At 30.7% G+C, this 18,896-nt stretch overlaps 1 protein-coding gene across 1 annotated transcript; it reads left to right on the plus strand.

The window, feature by feature from the left end:
- The first annotated feature begins 7,290 nt into the window (after nucleotides 1-7,290).
- On the plus strand, nucleotides 7,291-11,596 carry LOC118180201 (uncharacterized). Its single transcript, XM_035349322.2, has 2 exons — nucleotides 7,291-7,681; nucleotides 11,380-11,596. Exons 1-2 carry the CDS (start codon nucleotides 7,309-7,311, stop codon nucleotides 11,475-11,477), a joined length of 471 nt encoding a protein of 156 aa, XP_035205213.2. The 5' UTR covers nucleotides 7,291-7,308; the 3' UTR covers nucleotides 11,478-11,596.
- The last annotated feature ends 7,300 nt before the right edge of the window (nucleotides 11,597-18,896 follow it).

An 18,896-nucleotide genomic window follows, 5' to 3' on the forward strand; every position in this document is an offset into this window, starting at 1 on the left:
TTTTGTAAAGCATCTATGAGTTTTTTATTAAGAAATTCAAAGACAGAATTAGCAATACTGAAATTATATTCTTAAAATACAATAACAATTTTTCATTGTTTTGAAACTGTCTTCTTAACAGAATTTCCTATATCAATAGTTCCCCCTTTTTATTTTTTATATTGCTAATTAATGATTTGATTTCTATTATTACACGCAGTTAAAATTAGGTGTAACCCCCTGTATTTGAAGCATAAATATATATTTATCATTTGGACGAATTTTATATTGAAAAAAGTAGAACTGTAGAAGATTCTTAGTCAGTATCTTGATCTGTGCGTAGATTAGATTTTTTTCTTATTCATTTATTTATTTTTATTTTTATTTTTTAGTTTACCTCCCGAGTATGATGCACGTTGCTTACATGTGCATAATATTCCAGCTGAGTTCACCAGAGTGAGTATTGTGATTTCTACATTGTATTTATTTACTGGTCTGTTTCTAATTTCCAATGTATACTTTATTGCATGATTTGGTTCTTTTGAAATTATCTTTATTAAATCTCTGAGTAAATTAATTTTTTCTGCTTTTTATAAATTATCCTTTTAGATCGGTTTAGTTTTTGCTCTCTAATAATCGTTCTTTTCTGGGAGGTGGTATTTCATGATGTTTTGAAAAGTTCGCACAAATTTTATATTATTCAAATCTTTGCTTTCATGTAATTTGTCCATTTGTCATTTAATATTTTATTAAAATGAGCAAAGGGAGCAATAGTTTTGATCCTATTGCCATTTACTTTTTTAATTAATTTTAAATTCTCCAGGAAATGGAAAATTTGTGGGCTCTATTAGGCAACTAAATTTTTCTGAAACAATATTTTAATGCATATAGTTGTGATATCCCTCTCTTCATCCACCGCCTCATAGAGAAATAACTCCATTCTTTTGTATTTTTAAACATTTATTTCACAAACACAAACTAATGCTAAACTACAATACTAATAACTGAAATATATAAAGTAATAAAAGTGAATTTCGGTTTCATTCATGGCTCCCACGAGCCTTCCCTATGACCTCTCTGTCGGTCTCCCTCTTGGAAAACTAAAGTTTTGGATCCTTCAGATTAAGAGCCAGTGCCCTCTATACATCTTGTTGGTTGGCATCACTCATACATCAGAATAGTATCTTTAAAATTTTATTTAAAATAATTCAAATTTTATGTATTAATCAAATCAGAATGTGTATTACGCCTGGATTATAAAGAATTGTATAGAATGGATCTCTCAGATGATAATGGCTACAATAGTTGAATCCATTATATTGAATTATAATTCCAGTAGTTTAATGAGTATTCAGTTTACCGTATTTAAAATATTTTCGTGTTACAGAGGAAGAGGGAAACGCTAAGGTGAGCATATTTCAAAGGCGTTGCCTTAAGACAAGGCGATGTAGGCGGCGCATGCCCATAAATTGAAAATTTGATGAGGAATCATTATTTTTTATTCGTTCTTATAGGAAAGTCCTATTAATTATTCTAAGTATACAGCTTTGCATTGTATCATCGATTTTATTAAAAATCAGAAATTTAAAACACAATCAATTACGCCCTGTCGTGGCGATTTTTCTGATTCTGCACGATGTCTAAATATCAGCATCGTTCACGAAATAAAACGTTTTCCAAGATCTAAAGGGAAAACATTTTCTCTCTCGTCTTCCCACAAAAACTCCCGCAGTCCCTCTTTGCACGCAATGAACTTACCGCATCAGATGAAAGAGTTCGTTTTTAATTAAATTCTGCGCAATTTGTTATTGTTTTTTTAGGTGCGTTATTTATTATTAATCAAAAGCGGATTTTCTGCTTCGAAGTGTATATTGTAGCATATATTTCACTTTATTGTTTATATAAAGCTGGCTTATTTTATTCTTATTTCTGATGTTTTTAAAATTACCGTACGATAACGGCCTTTTTTTTTAAAGGAATTTAAAGCGTGACCGAACTTGAAACAGAGGGATTTTTGAAGGGTCTAATTCAATCGATGTTTAGATTCTGATCATCCTCTGAAAAATAAAATTACTTAAAAATGCTGAGATTTACCGCGCACATGCAGTAACTTATAAGGTAAACATAAGAAATGAAGCCCTGGCATTTTCCTAACACAAGTTTAGAGATTTTTACATCCGAGAGGAAAACAATAGATATTCAGCAATCTAAGTAAATGGAAATATATATAAAACTCTATAAAAATGCAATATGAAGGCAATAAAACATCGATTTATAAATTATATATATATCTTCATTAGAAGCCTTGATCAGACTGCTAATTCTATAAACAGATAAAAATGACATAAAATTATTAAATTTAAATAAGATTAGAAAAGCGTAGGCACAATTTAGCAGGAATATTTCTTATTGCTTACAATGGTTTTATAAATTGAAGTTACGAAATCATGTGAATGTCATGTAAACAACATAGATTTCTTTTTCGTATTTTTGAATCAAAACGCATAATCACAAGTCACGAAAAAATACCAAACTTTTTCCATTTGCCCTAAAAAGACGTGCAAAAGGTTTGATTCTATTATTAATAATTAAATTATTTTATGAACTTACTGAAACCCAGAGGAATATTCATCTTCTAATTCCAGTTTTCTCGAAATTTTATTAAATATATTTAATATTAGTGCTATGAATTATTTGAACTCAATGTGTTTTATTTTGCCCTTGCAATAAAAAATAAAAGTATTCGTAAATTTCTAACTAGCGGTATTCGTATTCGTATTTAGCGGTATGCTAAATAAACATAAAAAATTGAGTCGCTAATTTTGCAATATCAGCATTAACTACATCAGTATTCAGCTTTTATCTGCCGTTAAGATAAAATAATAATTGATTAAAATATTTCATTTAATGATCATACCTACAAATATATATATATATTAAATTTTGACTTAAATTTAGTATATATGCATTTCATTATTTTACATATTACACGATATTTGACAGGACAGAACAGGAAAAAGTGCAGGGGGCACCACGACATCGTCATAGACAAAAATGGTATTGCCCCACTGCACTAACGATATTTGACAACATATTAACACGTAAATACTGCAGCCAACTTTCGAAAGTGTGTAATTCAAACTTCCATTCACTAATGCATTTTTTTAGCCAAAGGCCAATAGCCCCGAAGGGCTATTCATTTCATTTTGGCATTTTTGGTTGATTAGCCCAAAGGGCATCAGCCCAGAAGGACTATTAATTTCGTTTTGGCATTTTGCGCTGATTCACTATATACGGCCAATCACTTTTGTTGCTACCAAGTATTAGAGCCCTGTTTTATATTTAAAGAAATTTAATAATGGAGAATCTGCATAAATGTATGCATGTTTCTTGCATTGTGAGAAAACATCGGTACTTAGAGCAATCAAATTTTGAATAAGGTGCGTCTCAACCCAAATATCAGCTTGGAATTCGTTTTATTACTATTCATATTTTTTAAAGCATTTATGAGTTTTTGATTAAGAAACTAAACGATTTCAAAGCGAGCAATGGCAACACTGTACGAAAAAAAGAAACATTTTTATCTCCAGCGCGCGAACCTGTCTATCGGAAATTCTAAAGATATGCTCTTTTAAATATTTAGCTATATTGCTGTTGAATTGAATTTTGTGGTTAAGTGATATTTAATAATAATAAATAAAGGTAACACACAAGCCATTAAAAAATGCCCCTTTGGGAGTGATGTAAAATTCTGAAAGCTTGCCGAATTTTTTTTTTTTTTTTTTTTTTTTTTTTTTTTTTTTTTCAGAGCTTGTCCTTTATAAAAATTCAAGATAGGATTGAGATATTAACATGAAGTTTTAATTATTAAAATTCCTTTTCTGAAGTTCGTAATAGGATTGACATCTATTCAGTGACTTCAAGTTCATTTAAATTCTTTCGGAAAAAAAAAATATGTATAAATATTTTACTGTAATACTTTATGTCATATAACTGTCAATTTTTAATTTATTCGAATTGTTCTTTCTATAGGAAGATTTTGCGAAAATTATGATGCAGGGTGGAATAAAGATCGAAAAAGTGTACTTACATGCTCCAAAAGAAGGTCAGCAATTTGTGTACGGGTAAGTATTTTGAAATCTTGAGGTTTTTTATTTGATTTTGTAACGAATTAGTGTTAATTTTTGCTATTAAGTATATTACTATAATAATATGAACGAATGAAGGAAAGCCGTTTTTGGTTACTTTAATTTACCAAATGAAATCAAACAAAAATTTCAGAGTTCCATCCAAATTATTTCTAAGTTGCGTTTTCTAAGTTTTCAGAGAATCAAGCTGAATAAAAGAATAAGTATTTAAGTTTTTTTGTGTGCGGTAATTAGATTGTCAAATTTTTACACATTTATAAAACAAAATTTCATTTAATGCTGTTAAGAAATTTTTTTAATAAATTTAAATGTTTTTAAGAAGTTTATTTACTTCACTTCGTCACTTTAAATATGCAGATAAAATACGTATGAAAGCTTAGAAAGACAGAACAATTAAAAATATATGAATAATTTCCTAATGCAAATACTTCGCTATTAAATTACACAGTGAAATATTATCTATCAAACATGTTAATCAACGTTTAGGACCAATGCACCTAATTTTATTTGTTACGCTTCCAGTATCCTGTTGAAAGCTGTTTATATATAAACTTTAAAAAAATCTCCAAAAAGTCTTCCTTAAAGAGTTGAATATTAATTAATTTTAGATTTCATTCCCTTTAATTTGATGTACGCATATGAAGGATACAAATATTTAAAAATGAATTTTTTTTAACTACACGTATGCGCACTAAACTCATGTTGTATTCAAAACATTCTACACATTAAAAAATCATTATTAAAAAATAATTGTTTCACAGTTTGAATTGAATGTAAACTGATAATAATGGTATTTTTTTTTTTTTTTTTTACTTGAGGAACCTGTAATTTTATATTTTTTTATAATTTACTTGCTTTTAAATTTATTAATTTTATGTATCTTATGCTTTATTAGGTTTGTGGTATATGCAACGCATATGGATGCCCAAAGGATTAAGAATAGTTTGAATGGAAAAGCTCCATTTAACTTCAAAATTAAGTATGCAAGAAAGAAGAAAAATGTAAGTTTGATTATTTTAATTGTTAATAACTTTGCAAAATAAGTTCTTACATTGTTGTTTTTTTAGAACATAGATTTAAAAAAAATAATTTCAATTTTTTAATCATTTTTTTAATCATATTATTAAGAAACATTTTTCTTCCTGTAAGTATCCCGTTATAAGTGGTAAATATTGAAGCATTTTCAAAAGATATATGTCTAAGACAGAGATTCATAAACATTATCTTCCAGAGACCCCTCTTAAAACAATACTTTTCTTCATCGATTCACAACATTTTTCTGTATAAATATAGAATACAAAATAATCGTAATTGGGTATAAATAATTTAAAGATAACAATCAGACTGAATGTGAACAAAAGTTTTGAAAGAATAGTTTATAAGATTCTTTCAAAATAGGTTCTTTAAATTTTACAATTTTCCTAATTTTACATTTTATTATTATTATTTTCTTTAAATTTTACAGATATAAATAAGTTATCAGACGCAAAAGTCTGATTCTAATTTCCCAAAAGTCAGATTTTATTAATGTGATGGCTGCGCTTGATGTATTGATGCGGTATTTGTAAATATTTATCATAAAATTATCTAATTCTTAAATCATCTCATTCAGAGGTATTCAACCCGTTTCATGTTTTTTCTGGTAAATCATTAATTTCATTAAAGCCTGCTTCCACTGCGTAAGAAGTGGGAAAAGTCATTAATGTTGGTCCGATAGCAGCTTCAATTTCGGTAAAATTCTCTCTGATGACCTTTAAATTATAAAACTTAACGTACCCTTGTATTTTGAATAAGATTTGATTTATGTGTATGATAAACTTTATATCAATAAACAATCGCTTATAGATTTTATTAATACTTTTTTTTTTTTTTTTTTTTTTTTTTTTGTAAACAGTGAGATGCTGGTTATGGTGAACAATGTCAGGGCTATCGATTCCTCAATCATCATAAATCCCTTTTAAAATTTCCTCGATGCCCATGCGTCTCATACCAACCCCGTTGCGAATCCAGTCTTGGTTGAGACAATATTTGTTTAAAATAATTGATTTTATTTCATGAGGCATTTTTGGCGGAAAAATACTTAAAGCAAAGAGTTGCCATACTAAAAATATTTAGATAGTAAAACACAGATATTATGCTAGATCGTTGACAGAAATGAGAACATAGTTCTGAATTTGCAGACGATATGACTGCTGTTTTATGTTGATTTGAAATCATGTTAATTTCTAAATTTAGTTTAATTTATGTACCTTCTATTATAAAGCATATAGATAAGAAAAGGACATTAATGGCGAATATTTATATTAGATCAATGGAAATATTCCTTTATAATTTTTTCTCGTCCGCTTCCCTTAATGGCCGGACCTTTGCTTCTGAAGCGTGCATCGGTAATGGATGAATCTATTGCCCGTATAATTGTGTCATAATCCTGAACACTGTCCATGGAATAGGTCGAAATTCGCGAGCATATTTCAGAATCTCATCTGTAGTACTAAATACTTCTAGATCATAGTTAGCACTTTAAACACTTGTATAAGAACTAAAACTTCTATTATGACATTCCACAAGAACTGCTTTACATTGGACGAAAATTAACCCCAAGATGTTAATCTATATTTGGTATTTTAATCTTGTTTTTGAAATAAATTATTAGATAACCTAAAAAGGGAAAAATCCTTAAAATGTGTCTGTAAGTGTTTTAATGAATTTGATTTCTGATGGAGGGGAGAGTATATGTTGTCAACTTTCTGATATGCTGAATCAGATTTCAAATTTGATAGGGATTTGTGTTGGGAATAATAAAGTCTGAGCGCGGAAATATACCAAAAGTAAGAGAAACATAATTAAGATAAAATAGCACGCCGAACAAAAGAAGCATACCATTAAAATTTTAATTTCACTAATTCTTTAATTGATAATTTTTTTAATTTCAAAAAGGTAATATAGTTTGCAGTTAGACAACTCTTCTTTATAGAAAACTGGCATATTAGAAGGTAATAATTACAATTTCAGTGCAAATGAGTGACACATTAGGATTAATAATATTGTGATGGGATTACACTTTTTTTTCCTATTTTAATTAGCAGGTGTCTTTGCAGATAAAATTTTAAATTTGGTTGCTTTTCTCATAATTAATTTACTGCACGTTTCTTTGCAGACACGGGATGATAAGGAAGCAAAAATGAAGTCTAAAGTAGAGAAACTGCGTAGTATTTTAACTACATGTAAGAAAAGTACAGACTTTGTTCCAAAAAAAAAGACATATAATAGTTTCCCTTCGCATCCCTCAGCGAAATCAGGAGAGCACAAAGATGATTCCAACAAAGATGCAAACAGTAATACTTTGCCAAAGTTTAAGAAAGATTTGGATTTCAGAACAAAGAAAGTGCATAACAGTGTATCTGTGGAATGTGACCAAAACGGCAGAAAAGCGGTTCAAGACAGAATACAGCGAAATAAATTTAATTCAAGTAAAGTTGCTGGTTACCTTTCCCGACCACCAGGTTTGATAGACAATCCGTTTTTTTGGTGTCTCTTCTGTAATACGGCAATTGGTAAGCACTATTAAATATTTTCCTTACTTATTCCTGTGTTATATAAAATTCTATCTTCAGCGTCATCATTCAGTTTTTCAGAAGTGAGTGATTCACTATTTTCAGTAATTTAGTTGAAGAGACCATTTCGAAGTGCCAAAAAAGTTTTATATTTGATAAAAGAAAATAAATGACTTATGCAATTGATAACATTTAGAGCAGAGAAATAAAAGCAATTACACGTCACGTTGTATGTTGATGCAATACTGTCGAATAAATTAATTAGTTAAACAAAAATGTGTATATTTCTTTAATTATAATTAATCTAAAAATAGGCAGAGAGTAATGCCTATTTTTAGATGCATTTTAGAGACATACTTTCCATCTTTCATGCATTAGCCTTAAAATAACTGTATTATGTGTAAAGTAAAGTACATTCGCGTTGTTTCGCGAATTTGCTTATGAGTATTGTTTCTTATATTAATCATGTTTTAACATGATTTAACGTTATTTCATTTGGACTATTTTTATGTACTTGGGTACAAATTTGTCGTTGCAGTTAAAAGTAGAAAACTCAGATGATTTTTTTTTCTAATATTAAATTTTGCTCGGGATTCTAATAATATAAGGAGTAGCTGTTTGATGCTCAGATGTTACTTGCATGCGTGCCAAGGGCAGTTTTTTTTTTTTTTCGAATTCTTCAATAATGTAATAATTTGACGTGATTCTTTATAAGCCATAAAATCTTACATCTTAGTTTTTATTTTCTACTTTTTTTAAACGAAAAGCTGTAGCGAAACACCCACGTACATTTGGTGAATGTAAAAATACTGCTGTGTATTGTATTTCGTCTGTTTTAATGTGTTGCTTTAAAATAGGCATTTCAAAGTTCTAACGACCATCCATCATTTACCTCGTAACGTATGTCATCCTTACCACACAAATGGAATTAAAGGATTTTGGTAAAATAAATAAATCAGCTTTTATAATACAGCACTTTTTATTATTGTTATGAGATATGTTTTGGAGAAATATAGTCTCTAAGTGCCTAATTTACAATTTAGTGTACACCAGGAAAACTATCCTCCTACATTTATGAAGCTCATTAATTCATTTTCTTTTGTTAGCAGAATACGGCAAAGCACTCAGCTATCTCTTTAACGTATGAATCGAATAATATGGCTAATATATTCTGCACTTTCAGATTATATTCTATTCTATAGATTCTGCACTATATATTTAATTCTTAAACTTCTTAAGTGAGCTGTGTAAATTATATTTAAGAATTACACCTTGAGATTCGGATGCATGACTTTTCTGTTTATAATTCTTTTGTACCAAATAACAAAACTTTTATCAATTTTCTGTCTTTCTCTTTTTATCTATTTACTTTTTTCCTTCTTCTCGTCCCAACACTTTTTTTTTTAATTTGTAAGGAGTGATTAGAAAAAGCGTAGTTTCTTTATAACTAAATTGGCTAAACTGGTTATTTTAAATAACATACTTTCATAATTTGGAACATTATGTGGAATGTCTATTAATTTTACAATGAGATGCCATATTTCATGTTAAAAATTTGATGTTTTAAATCTTGATTTTAAGTATAAGCATATTCAAACGATGAAATTTAAGTAATTTACTCTAGGCCTTTTTTATCTGAATATATGAGTTTTGTTTTAATAGTTTTAAAGCTGAATAAGGTCCACTTTCAAATGCAGTTTATTTCTATGCTTCCCAGCTGATATAAAGGGAAACTGAACAGAAGATTCAATACCAGATATCAGCACATTTTTCAGAATATGTTCCAAGTACTGAAGAAGAGACCGCTTTGCGGAATGGAGATTAGCAGTTTCTATGAAAGTTGATTCGGAGGGAGGGGGAGAAATAAAGAGGGAAAAGAAAAGAAATAAAAATACTGTTAAAATCTTCAGGCCTCCCGTGAAAGATTAAGTGTTAAGACTTTAAAATCTTTGCTGGGATATCATAAATGGAAATCTTTGAAAATCTCAAAAAATACTACATATTAGTTTATTTATAATAAAATAATGTGAAAAGTCATTTCGTTTATACTCAAAACATAGAAAGCATCCTTTTTGGAGCTTATTAAGAATTAAAAAAAATCACTAGAAGAAAATTGAGCAATTGCACATCATTGAATTTATGAAGCCAATATAAGAGACGGCCTGAAATTTTTCTGATACAACTAGATGATACAAGTTAAACTTTTAAGTGTGTTCAAAGTCGTTTTTTCCAACACTGATGAACTTTTGATGACGAGTTTTCGAAAAATTAAATGCTTCAAATGATCAATTTCAGTTCATGAAAAATATGCTTCATCAGTTTCATCTTCGGAATGAAAATGACGATAAATTTTGTCTTAGATTAAAAAGTAGCCAAAGGTTACACATAACAGGATCGGGAGAATACGGTGGATGTTCTATCACTTTGGTATGTTTTTGTTCAAGAAATCTGACTGCCAGTCTTGCGGAAAGATAAGATCTACTATCATAGGGAAACATGAGATCCCTAATATTCACTTGAATTTCTGGAATACACTTAGTAGTGTACCAGTTAGCTGTAATTACCTTCTGTCCCTGTAACTTCATGGCTTTGGTCACTCCTGCACTTTTGGAAAAAAAAGTTCATATATTACTTTTTTCATTGCTCGTTGTCTTTCTCCGTTGAAAGTTAAAGTTTGTCTTCAAACACGCATACATTACATTAAAACATCAAAACATACTTTGTAAGTTTCATCATCAGTTATGATTTTAGAAATAAAGCTCTGTCCACTATCTTCACGTAATTTTAGGATTTATTTATTGACCCTGACATGCTCCGGTTTTTGTTGCTTACTTATGGGGACCTATCGAAAAACTGATTTTTCGTATGCTCCTCATTTTTTCGTAATTTCGTCATTAATAATTTTATCTATAGCTGAGAAAGCAATGTTGAGTTTCTTCTGTACCGTTTGGTAAGGGCAGCGATTATCAATGATTATTATTTTATTATCGCCGAAGTAATTTCTGAAATTATACCTCTCCAAAATCTTCTTGTATGTTGTTCACACAGGAGAGACTTTTGACCTCTACGAAATTTCGTAAATCAGATAAATACCGTGACAGAAGATTTAGCTTCATTACCATGAGCTAATTGTTTACATTGATATCATTTTTCTTGATTTAGCCATACTTTAAAATTATAGAAATTCATAGCTTCATAATGCTTTAGCGTCAGCTCGAGTTTCTTTTCTTTCAAAAGTTATTCTCGGATAAATAAATTCAATTATTGCCCTAATCTGCCAATATAAAAATATTTTAATTTACACATCTAACAAATAATAGATTTTTGAAGCATGTTATCTTCCTCGTCTTATCTTCCTCGTCTTCTTAGAGATTCCTACGTATATGCATTGCCTTAGAAACTGTGCAAGCAATGATAAATCTGCTTCCTACAAATCTCTTTATATATGCAGTCTTAAAAAGTTTGCTCTATCTTATACGTGAATGGCATGTTTCTTCAGATCTTTTACATATCATTTTTATAGTGAAATTCTATCAGCGACTAATATTTACGTAATAACAGGTGATAATGTATATGTTTTTATTATAATTTATATTAATATACAGTTTCAGATAATTTCATAGTTTAATTACTTTTACCTTATGATATTTATCTTTTGTACTTTGTTTCATATTTTGAAATCTATGTTTATTTTGCAGGTAAACTTTCTTGTGCAGTATGCAAAAAGCCTTATTGTTCTCAAATTTGCCAACAGAAGGACTGGAAGAAACATAAATCAACATGCCAGCCTTTGTAAATAATTAATAATTTGTAAACTTTTCTTGTTCAGTATGTAAAAAACTTTATTATTCAGCAGTTTGCTAACAAAAAGATTGTGATTGACAAAAATCGACATGCCAGTATTTGTAAATAACTTTAATATGTAATATTTTAATTTTTCATCCATTAATAAAATTATTTTATTAATATTCTCAGTATTTATATTTGCAATTTGTTAAATGCAGTGTCTGTTTGATTACCGATTTAATATCCGAAGGGTTGAATATCAGTTCAACTTCAGTGGCGTAATTAGTGACTTAAAACTAAATGAATTTAAAATTGTTGTACATGTATTGGATTTTTAACTGGTAAAAAACAAAATACTGTCCGAATTTTTAAAAAAATCACGAAAACATTAAGACATTCTTTAATAAGCGTAAACTGAAAATTTTTCATGTGCAAGTGTGCGTATACGTTTGTAAGGTATAAAAGATTCTCGAAAGACAAATTCATGTAATAAACAAAAAATATATTGTTGCATGCTCACGTGTTCGTAATAGGTTGAATGTTTAGCACACAGAACCCATAAAATACTCGCACAGCTCTTCTCATTATTACAGAATACAATCTGTAGTTATACTTTAAACTACTAAGAATGTTAAACACAAGAAGACATCTAAAAGCCGAAGATTACACTTACATATCTACTCTGTGCTTTCACATCACTCTACAAAGCTTTCCTTTGGCCGCCGAGAAATCTTGAAGACCTTCCATACCTTGAAGTTACTGAAAAGTCGAATATATGAGGTATAAGCTACATGTAATGGTAGAATACGGTTGCAGTAACATATAGCGATCAATCATATTTATTCAATCACAATAGCAATTACAGTTGTACGCAGAACAAATCAAAGGAGATTTTTGGCGATTTCTCGCCAAATTTGGGGTTAAAAATTAGTCACAAAAACCGTCGCCAACTTGGCGATATCTTTTTAATTTAGCCAGATAGACGTTTAATTCAATGTTAAATAGACTTGCCTCTGTAATCTTGTTTTCCCGACAAAGCACCGTCTATTTCAAGCATTTCATGTTACAATATACAAAAAACGCAACAATTTCCCACATAATTTCACTAAAATTTTTTCACATATGTACAAAATCCGTAGATATCCTACTTTTTGCTCACAAATTATTCATGTAGAACTCCATGCAACAAAATAAATCTATTAGGTTCTTACCATTTGCAAAATTATACCAATTATTTCTTCTAGGTGTGTGAAAACTTTTTAAATTAATATAAAAGTAAACATTTTTACGTAAAATATGTTTCAACGTTATTACCCTGCAAGTGGAGTTACGAAAAATGCTAAACATGATATGCACCACTAAGATACACATATGTATTCATACACATCTGTTTAAATTTATAAAATCTTCAGAAACATGCATTTATTGCCCTCAAAAGTTTGTAATATCATCATAAAGAATACTGCCTTCAGATTGAAAAATAACAATCAGAATAAATTCTTTCTCTTTTAAAACTAAAAGTAATTTAATGCACATTATGAAATCAGGTTTCTTTTGGACTACTGTTTAGTTTAAACTTCAAACATCTGATGTTGGCTATTGCCCGATTTTTCTCTTGTAATTCTAGTGATACGTTAACATATTATTATTAGAATTGTATTAAATTAAAAGTAACCGTAAGAAAAGAATTCTACAGTTTTGGCATAACTTTAGATTATTCACAAAGTAATTTTTGTGTATGTATTTGCAGTATATGATTTTTTGCGATTATACTATAAATGTAAAATGTTATCAATCTTATTAGTATACGTTTGTAATCAACCAACGTTGGTATTAGTCTTGAAAACAGTATTTTTAAAATTTCGTCTTAAACTAATAAAGTTTAGAAAATTAACTTGTTTTCAAATAACATCACATTAAAGCAAAAAGTTTTTGGAAAACTTTAAAATCATTATAAAAATTGAAAGTTTAAAAAAAATTATATATTTTTTCCGTATGGAAATTTAATATGCCATACGATACTAGAACAATTTAGCTGGCACAACTTTGATGTCTTTGTCAATTTGGCAAATCAATTTTAAAAATTAAAAGCATAGTATTGAAAGATTTGCTTTATAAAAATTTAGGAGTGATATTATTTTAATATTGTGATTCTTCACACTTGAATTACACAAGACGTCAAGAAGAATGTTAACTCATGTTAACTCATAATACAGGAAATTGATCTTCAAGAAATGTTTAAAAATGCATTTAAAATATTTTCAAATTTGCATATGATTTTGCTGAAAATTATAAGCATTATTCAAATAGGCAATAGTTTTAAGAACTTTAATTTTATTTATCAAATGCCAGCCTTCTGGCCACTAGGTTATCAGGCTATATGCTTTCCAGTATTTTTCAACAAGGCAATGAAAATGAATGTGGGGCATTTGTCAGTATCAACAGTGGTCATATCTTGTTCAGTTAAGCACAAAATACATACAGAAGAGTCGGCGATATTAAAACAAAGTAAATGGGCATGCAATGCATATCATGTGAAATTTGTATTCACAATGTAAGTTGCAACTGCTAAGATTTTGTTATAAGGAATGCTATATGCAAACACATATGTCTTGTCCTGCAAAAAATAAAAGTTGGGCAGAGTAGTTTGTGTGAATATAAATTTGATACCAAATCAAAAATTTCAAGTAGAGAATGTCAGCTGGAAGCACCATTATTGTATACACTGTTTCAAATATTTATTCACTAAAGCAGTTCAAAAATCCATACTGTAACAGATTTAAATAATATTAAAATCTTGTAGTTTAAATAATTTAAATAGATGAACATTAAGGTATTTGTGAATGGCAATATTTAAAACCAGACTCGAGTGCCTCGTGCGACTGTCGCACGAAGAATGTAATTTATTTTTAAATGTTAGAATATGTTTTCTCTTCTTGTTTGTATGTCGCCATTTTTTCCAGTGTTAAATAAAAGTTATTGCTGTGTTCCATCATTGGAGTTGCTTCATATCGCCAAAGAAGCATCACAATACTCTTATTCAAAGCTCACCTAGTTCTCAGATTAATAAATCTGTTGAATTAATTCAGAAGATTAGCAGTCAAATAAGACAACTAGATCCTGCGACTCAAAATAATGCTATAGTTAAAACAAACAGTGCTTAAATGATTTAAGCACTTTTTTAAACTCTCAGCTAGATGTGTCAGTTCACAAACTGTCTTCACCAACATGTCAAACTGTGAGCATAAAAAATCAAACATCTTTTTTTTCCCCTACAAAACAAAAACCCAAAACTAGAAGAAATAAAATTTCTAAACCATTGGTGAATATAATGGATCATATTAAGGGTGAAATTTTAAATGTTCCAAGTGAAGTTGCTGATTATGTTGTTTCTTCTGAAGACCACACATATTCAAAAAAATAAAGAAGCCAATTTTTAATGAATTAGAGTAAAGAAATTATTAAAATATAATGGAAAAATTGAAAAAATGTTAACTTGTATTATTTGTTAACTTGTATTCGTGTTGTAATTTTGCGCGCTTCCAACCTGCACGCAACAATAGTGGTGACTGCTATGAACTGGAAAGTATACAAAGTCTTGAGAAGGGTTTAAATCCCTTTTTATTCAACTTTAGAAATTACAGATACGTGCTCTTGACGCTCACAAACTACGCCGACCCGGCGGTAAAATAAAAATAAGAAACTAAAAAATGAATAATAACAAGTGACTACCTACGAGGCTCTCTAAAACGTAACTAACCTAACCGCGTTCTAAGATACCGCTAACAATTCAGCAAACTTCTGAATATTACGTTGAAAGATTTAGCTATCTACCGAGGCAAGCACACAGGCCGAAACGCGTGGTTCTTCAATTTCTAACTAGCCACCTCCATGCTCGTGAAGCAAGAAAGGACACTTTCGAACTCGTTTCCCATCTATTTAACTCAGATTACTTCCGCTGACAATTTTGAATACTTTGTGCGTTCTACTAAAATTTACATACTCTGGCATTGGCAATTTCAGGGGAAAGTAAGGCTTGACAGGAAAGATAGTTTAAACTTAAAATAAATGTTAGTTAAAATAAATATAAACCCTACATTTGCCGCTGCCAGATTTTGGTAAACTTGGAAGCAGGTCCTACAAACGACCTGTTGAAAAGTTTCCACAATTCTGAACTAAAATTTAAGAGCCTCGTTTACATAAAAAAACTGTTTTCTCACAAAAGGTAGAATAAATTTCTGTAGATACTTATTTAAGCCTCTCTTCTTACAGCAACCTTTCCTGGACTTCAGCAATCAATATGTTCTCTTCCTTCCAGCATCTGGAAGGAATAAGTATCAGTATCTTTCTAAATACATTATAATTTACACTTTTTTGACACTGAATAAGTTTTTGTTTTTGATCGATTTATTTTCCTTAGTTACTGCTTAATTCACATTCATTCAAGTATTCAAACATGAATTTAACTTTACCCTGGCTCTCCACCATGTGTGGTGTCAAACGGGAATGTTCGTGTTTTAGTATTGCAACACTTCCCCTAACCACAATGATTTGTTAGAATTCAACGACCAAATAAACACACCTTACTCGACATTCTAAAACTCGATGAGCTATTTTAACATTCTTAAAATTCAAGTGTAGGTGGAGAACCCTACAAAACACATTCATTTTAAATTCCTCCTAATTCATCTTTAGACATGCAGGCTTTCGCTCTAAAGCATGATTTTATCTACAGTTTAATACTTAAATTAAAATTCATTTCTTTTGAGCATTTACTTTTAGCATCTAAAATTTTATGCTTCTAGACTAAATTCTACTTTTACATAACATTCAAGTACTTACGTACATTTACAAAATTTTAATACATATGATTTTTACAATTTACCATAAAATGAATAAGAGAAATAAATTTTTACTTTACGCATTCTTCGCCAAACTGGCGGCACTGAAACTAAAGTTCTTATTAATACAAGAATACGAAGTTATTTTTATCTTCGGCCAAATTTTGGCTTTAACGTAACAGAATTAGTCTTTCGACCGACAGAAACTGCTTGTTCTTAAAGTCTCAACCGAGACAAATTGACTTCCGTCAAAACATAGAACTTCGTATTTACGCATAACATTTCGGAACAAAAGAAAAAAATTATACAAGATTTTAACTTATCTTTGAGTTTTCGATTATTGGAACTCCGACTCCTCTTCTGGCAGAACTGCTCCCACGATATGGACTTCATCGACGTCAGTCGTCTCCTTTGTGTCCTCCGAGTGTCGTCCATGTTGATATTTCTTTTTCGCCCTTTGCATGCTGGCCTCTTGGAGTGGTAGTCGTCGGGTTGCTGTCTTTTCCGTTTTGCCCCTGGAAGGCTGGTCTTGGCTTCCTCCGGTCTGGAATCATGCTTGAATTTCTTCTGTTGGTGGTGGTCTTTTCGTTCCTCCTGCTGTCTTTTCGTTCCCCGGAACGGCGGCCTTGTTTGCACCTGACACTCTGGCCCTGGAAGCGTTCTCCTCAATGCAGAATTTCTACTGCTATACGTTGTAAGTGGTGTTTTCATCTTTACCAAAGCTTCTTTACGCGGCGGCGTTGCTTTCTTGTATTTCTTAAATGCTGGAGTCTGAACGTTTTCATTTCTTCTTTTGGGTACCGTCGCATGACTTGTAGCAGGGCTAGCTTTCTCTTCAGTTCTCTGCTTCTTGTAAGGATTTCGAAATCATTTTGATTATAATATTTTTTCACCTGGTCGGGCCTTACTTTACAGATTTCCCCTCTCTCGTTCTTAAGGTACAATACGACTCCTTTGATTTCCTGAATTACATAGGGGCCTTCAAATTTTGGAGCTAACTTTGCAGTAAAATTGTCTGGAGCACTTGATAAAGAAAATTTCCGCTTCAACACTTTATCTCCAACTTTAAAATCTGCTTCACGGTGTTTTCTATCATAGTATAATTTTTGTCTATTTCTTGCCGTATCCGAGCTTTTAACCGCCTGGTCAATGAGTTTTTGCACATCTTTTTGTTTAAATTCTTGCTCTCTTTGTTGCACAAAGAATAATTTATATAATGGAGAAATTAACTTCCGTCCTAAAAATAATTCTGCTGGAGTTTTTCCCGTAGTATCGTGATTTGCCGTTCTTAAAGCATAAGCTAACTCATTTATGTAGCCATCCCAGCGCTTGTGATGTGTGCTAACATAACTTCGAATTATTTTTACAATATTTTTATTAACTCTTTCTGCGATGTTTGCCAGTGGTCTATACGGAACCATTTTGATATGGCGTAAGCCAAGTCCAGTGCATATGTTTTCAAATATTTGGCTAACGAATTGTTTACCGTTATCGCTAATGACTTTTATCGGTGCACCGTATTTTAAAATGTATCTGTGTAAGAATGCATCTGCGACTGTTTTGGCTGACGCGCGTTTAAGTGGAACAATTTCTGTCCATTTTGAAAAATGATCTACAATTACTAAAAGAAAACGATTTTTATTTAACTCACTCTGGGGGAAAGGACCAAGAAGATCTATGCCTAAAATTTCATTCGGAAATGTAGCGCGAATGCTGTTTAAGTACCCGGCCGTGCTGTAATTAATATCATTTATTAACTGACATTGATTGCAGGACCTGACATACGCAGTTACTATTTTGTATAATTGCGGGAAATATACCGCCTCGCGTACCCTTTTTAAAGTCTTTCTGACCCCTAAATGACCCGCTGTTTTCGCGTCGTGTAATTCCTTCAAAATGCTTAATCGAAGCGAGGCTGGGATGACTGGTTTGTACTCGAGATTTTCGTTTGTTGTTTTCGTATAAAATAATAAATTATCTATTATTTCATAGTTTTCTGCTCTATTTCTTATCGCATCGATATCTGTGTGCTCAAAGCTTTCGGGGTCTTTCAAATATGCATAGATACTTCCAAATTCAGGATCAGCTTTCAATTCAGCAATAATTGTTTCTCTAGAATCTAAAATTTTTGAAGTCAACACAGCGCATTTGAGTTCATTTCCTTCATCGTCCAGTTTTATACGAGAAAGTGCGTCAGCTACATTGTATTCCTTACCCGGTTTATATTTAATTATAAGATTATATTCTTGAAGTTTTAAAGCACATCTTACTAACCTAGGCGTTAGGTTTTTCCCCGAGTAAAGTCTACCAACAGCCGCATGATCCGAAAAGACTGTTACTGGAGCTTTGCCGAAATAAACTCGAAATTTGTGTACAGCCATTAATACGGCTAATGTTTCTCTCTCTGTAGCTGTATAATTCCTTTGTGTAGGGTTCAACGTTTTAATAAAAAATGCCAAAGGATAGCCATTTTGCATGAGAACAGCACCTACAGCATAGTCCGACGCATCTGCTGCAATTTCCAGGTTTTCGTCCCCCTCCGAGAATTTCAAAACGCGGGCATTGATGAGCGCTTCTTTTAACCTTTC

Source organism: Stegodyphus dumicola, chromosome 3 (assembly GCF_044657685.1).
Source record: "Stegodyphus dumicola isolate Sdum_Otavi_A_Nest chromosome 3, ASM4465768v1".
Lineage (NCBI taxonomy): Eukaryota > Metazoa > Arthropoda > Arachnida > Araneae > Eresidae > Stegodyphus > Stegodyphus dumicola.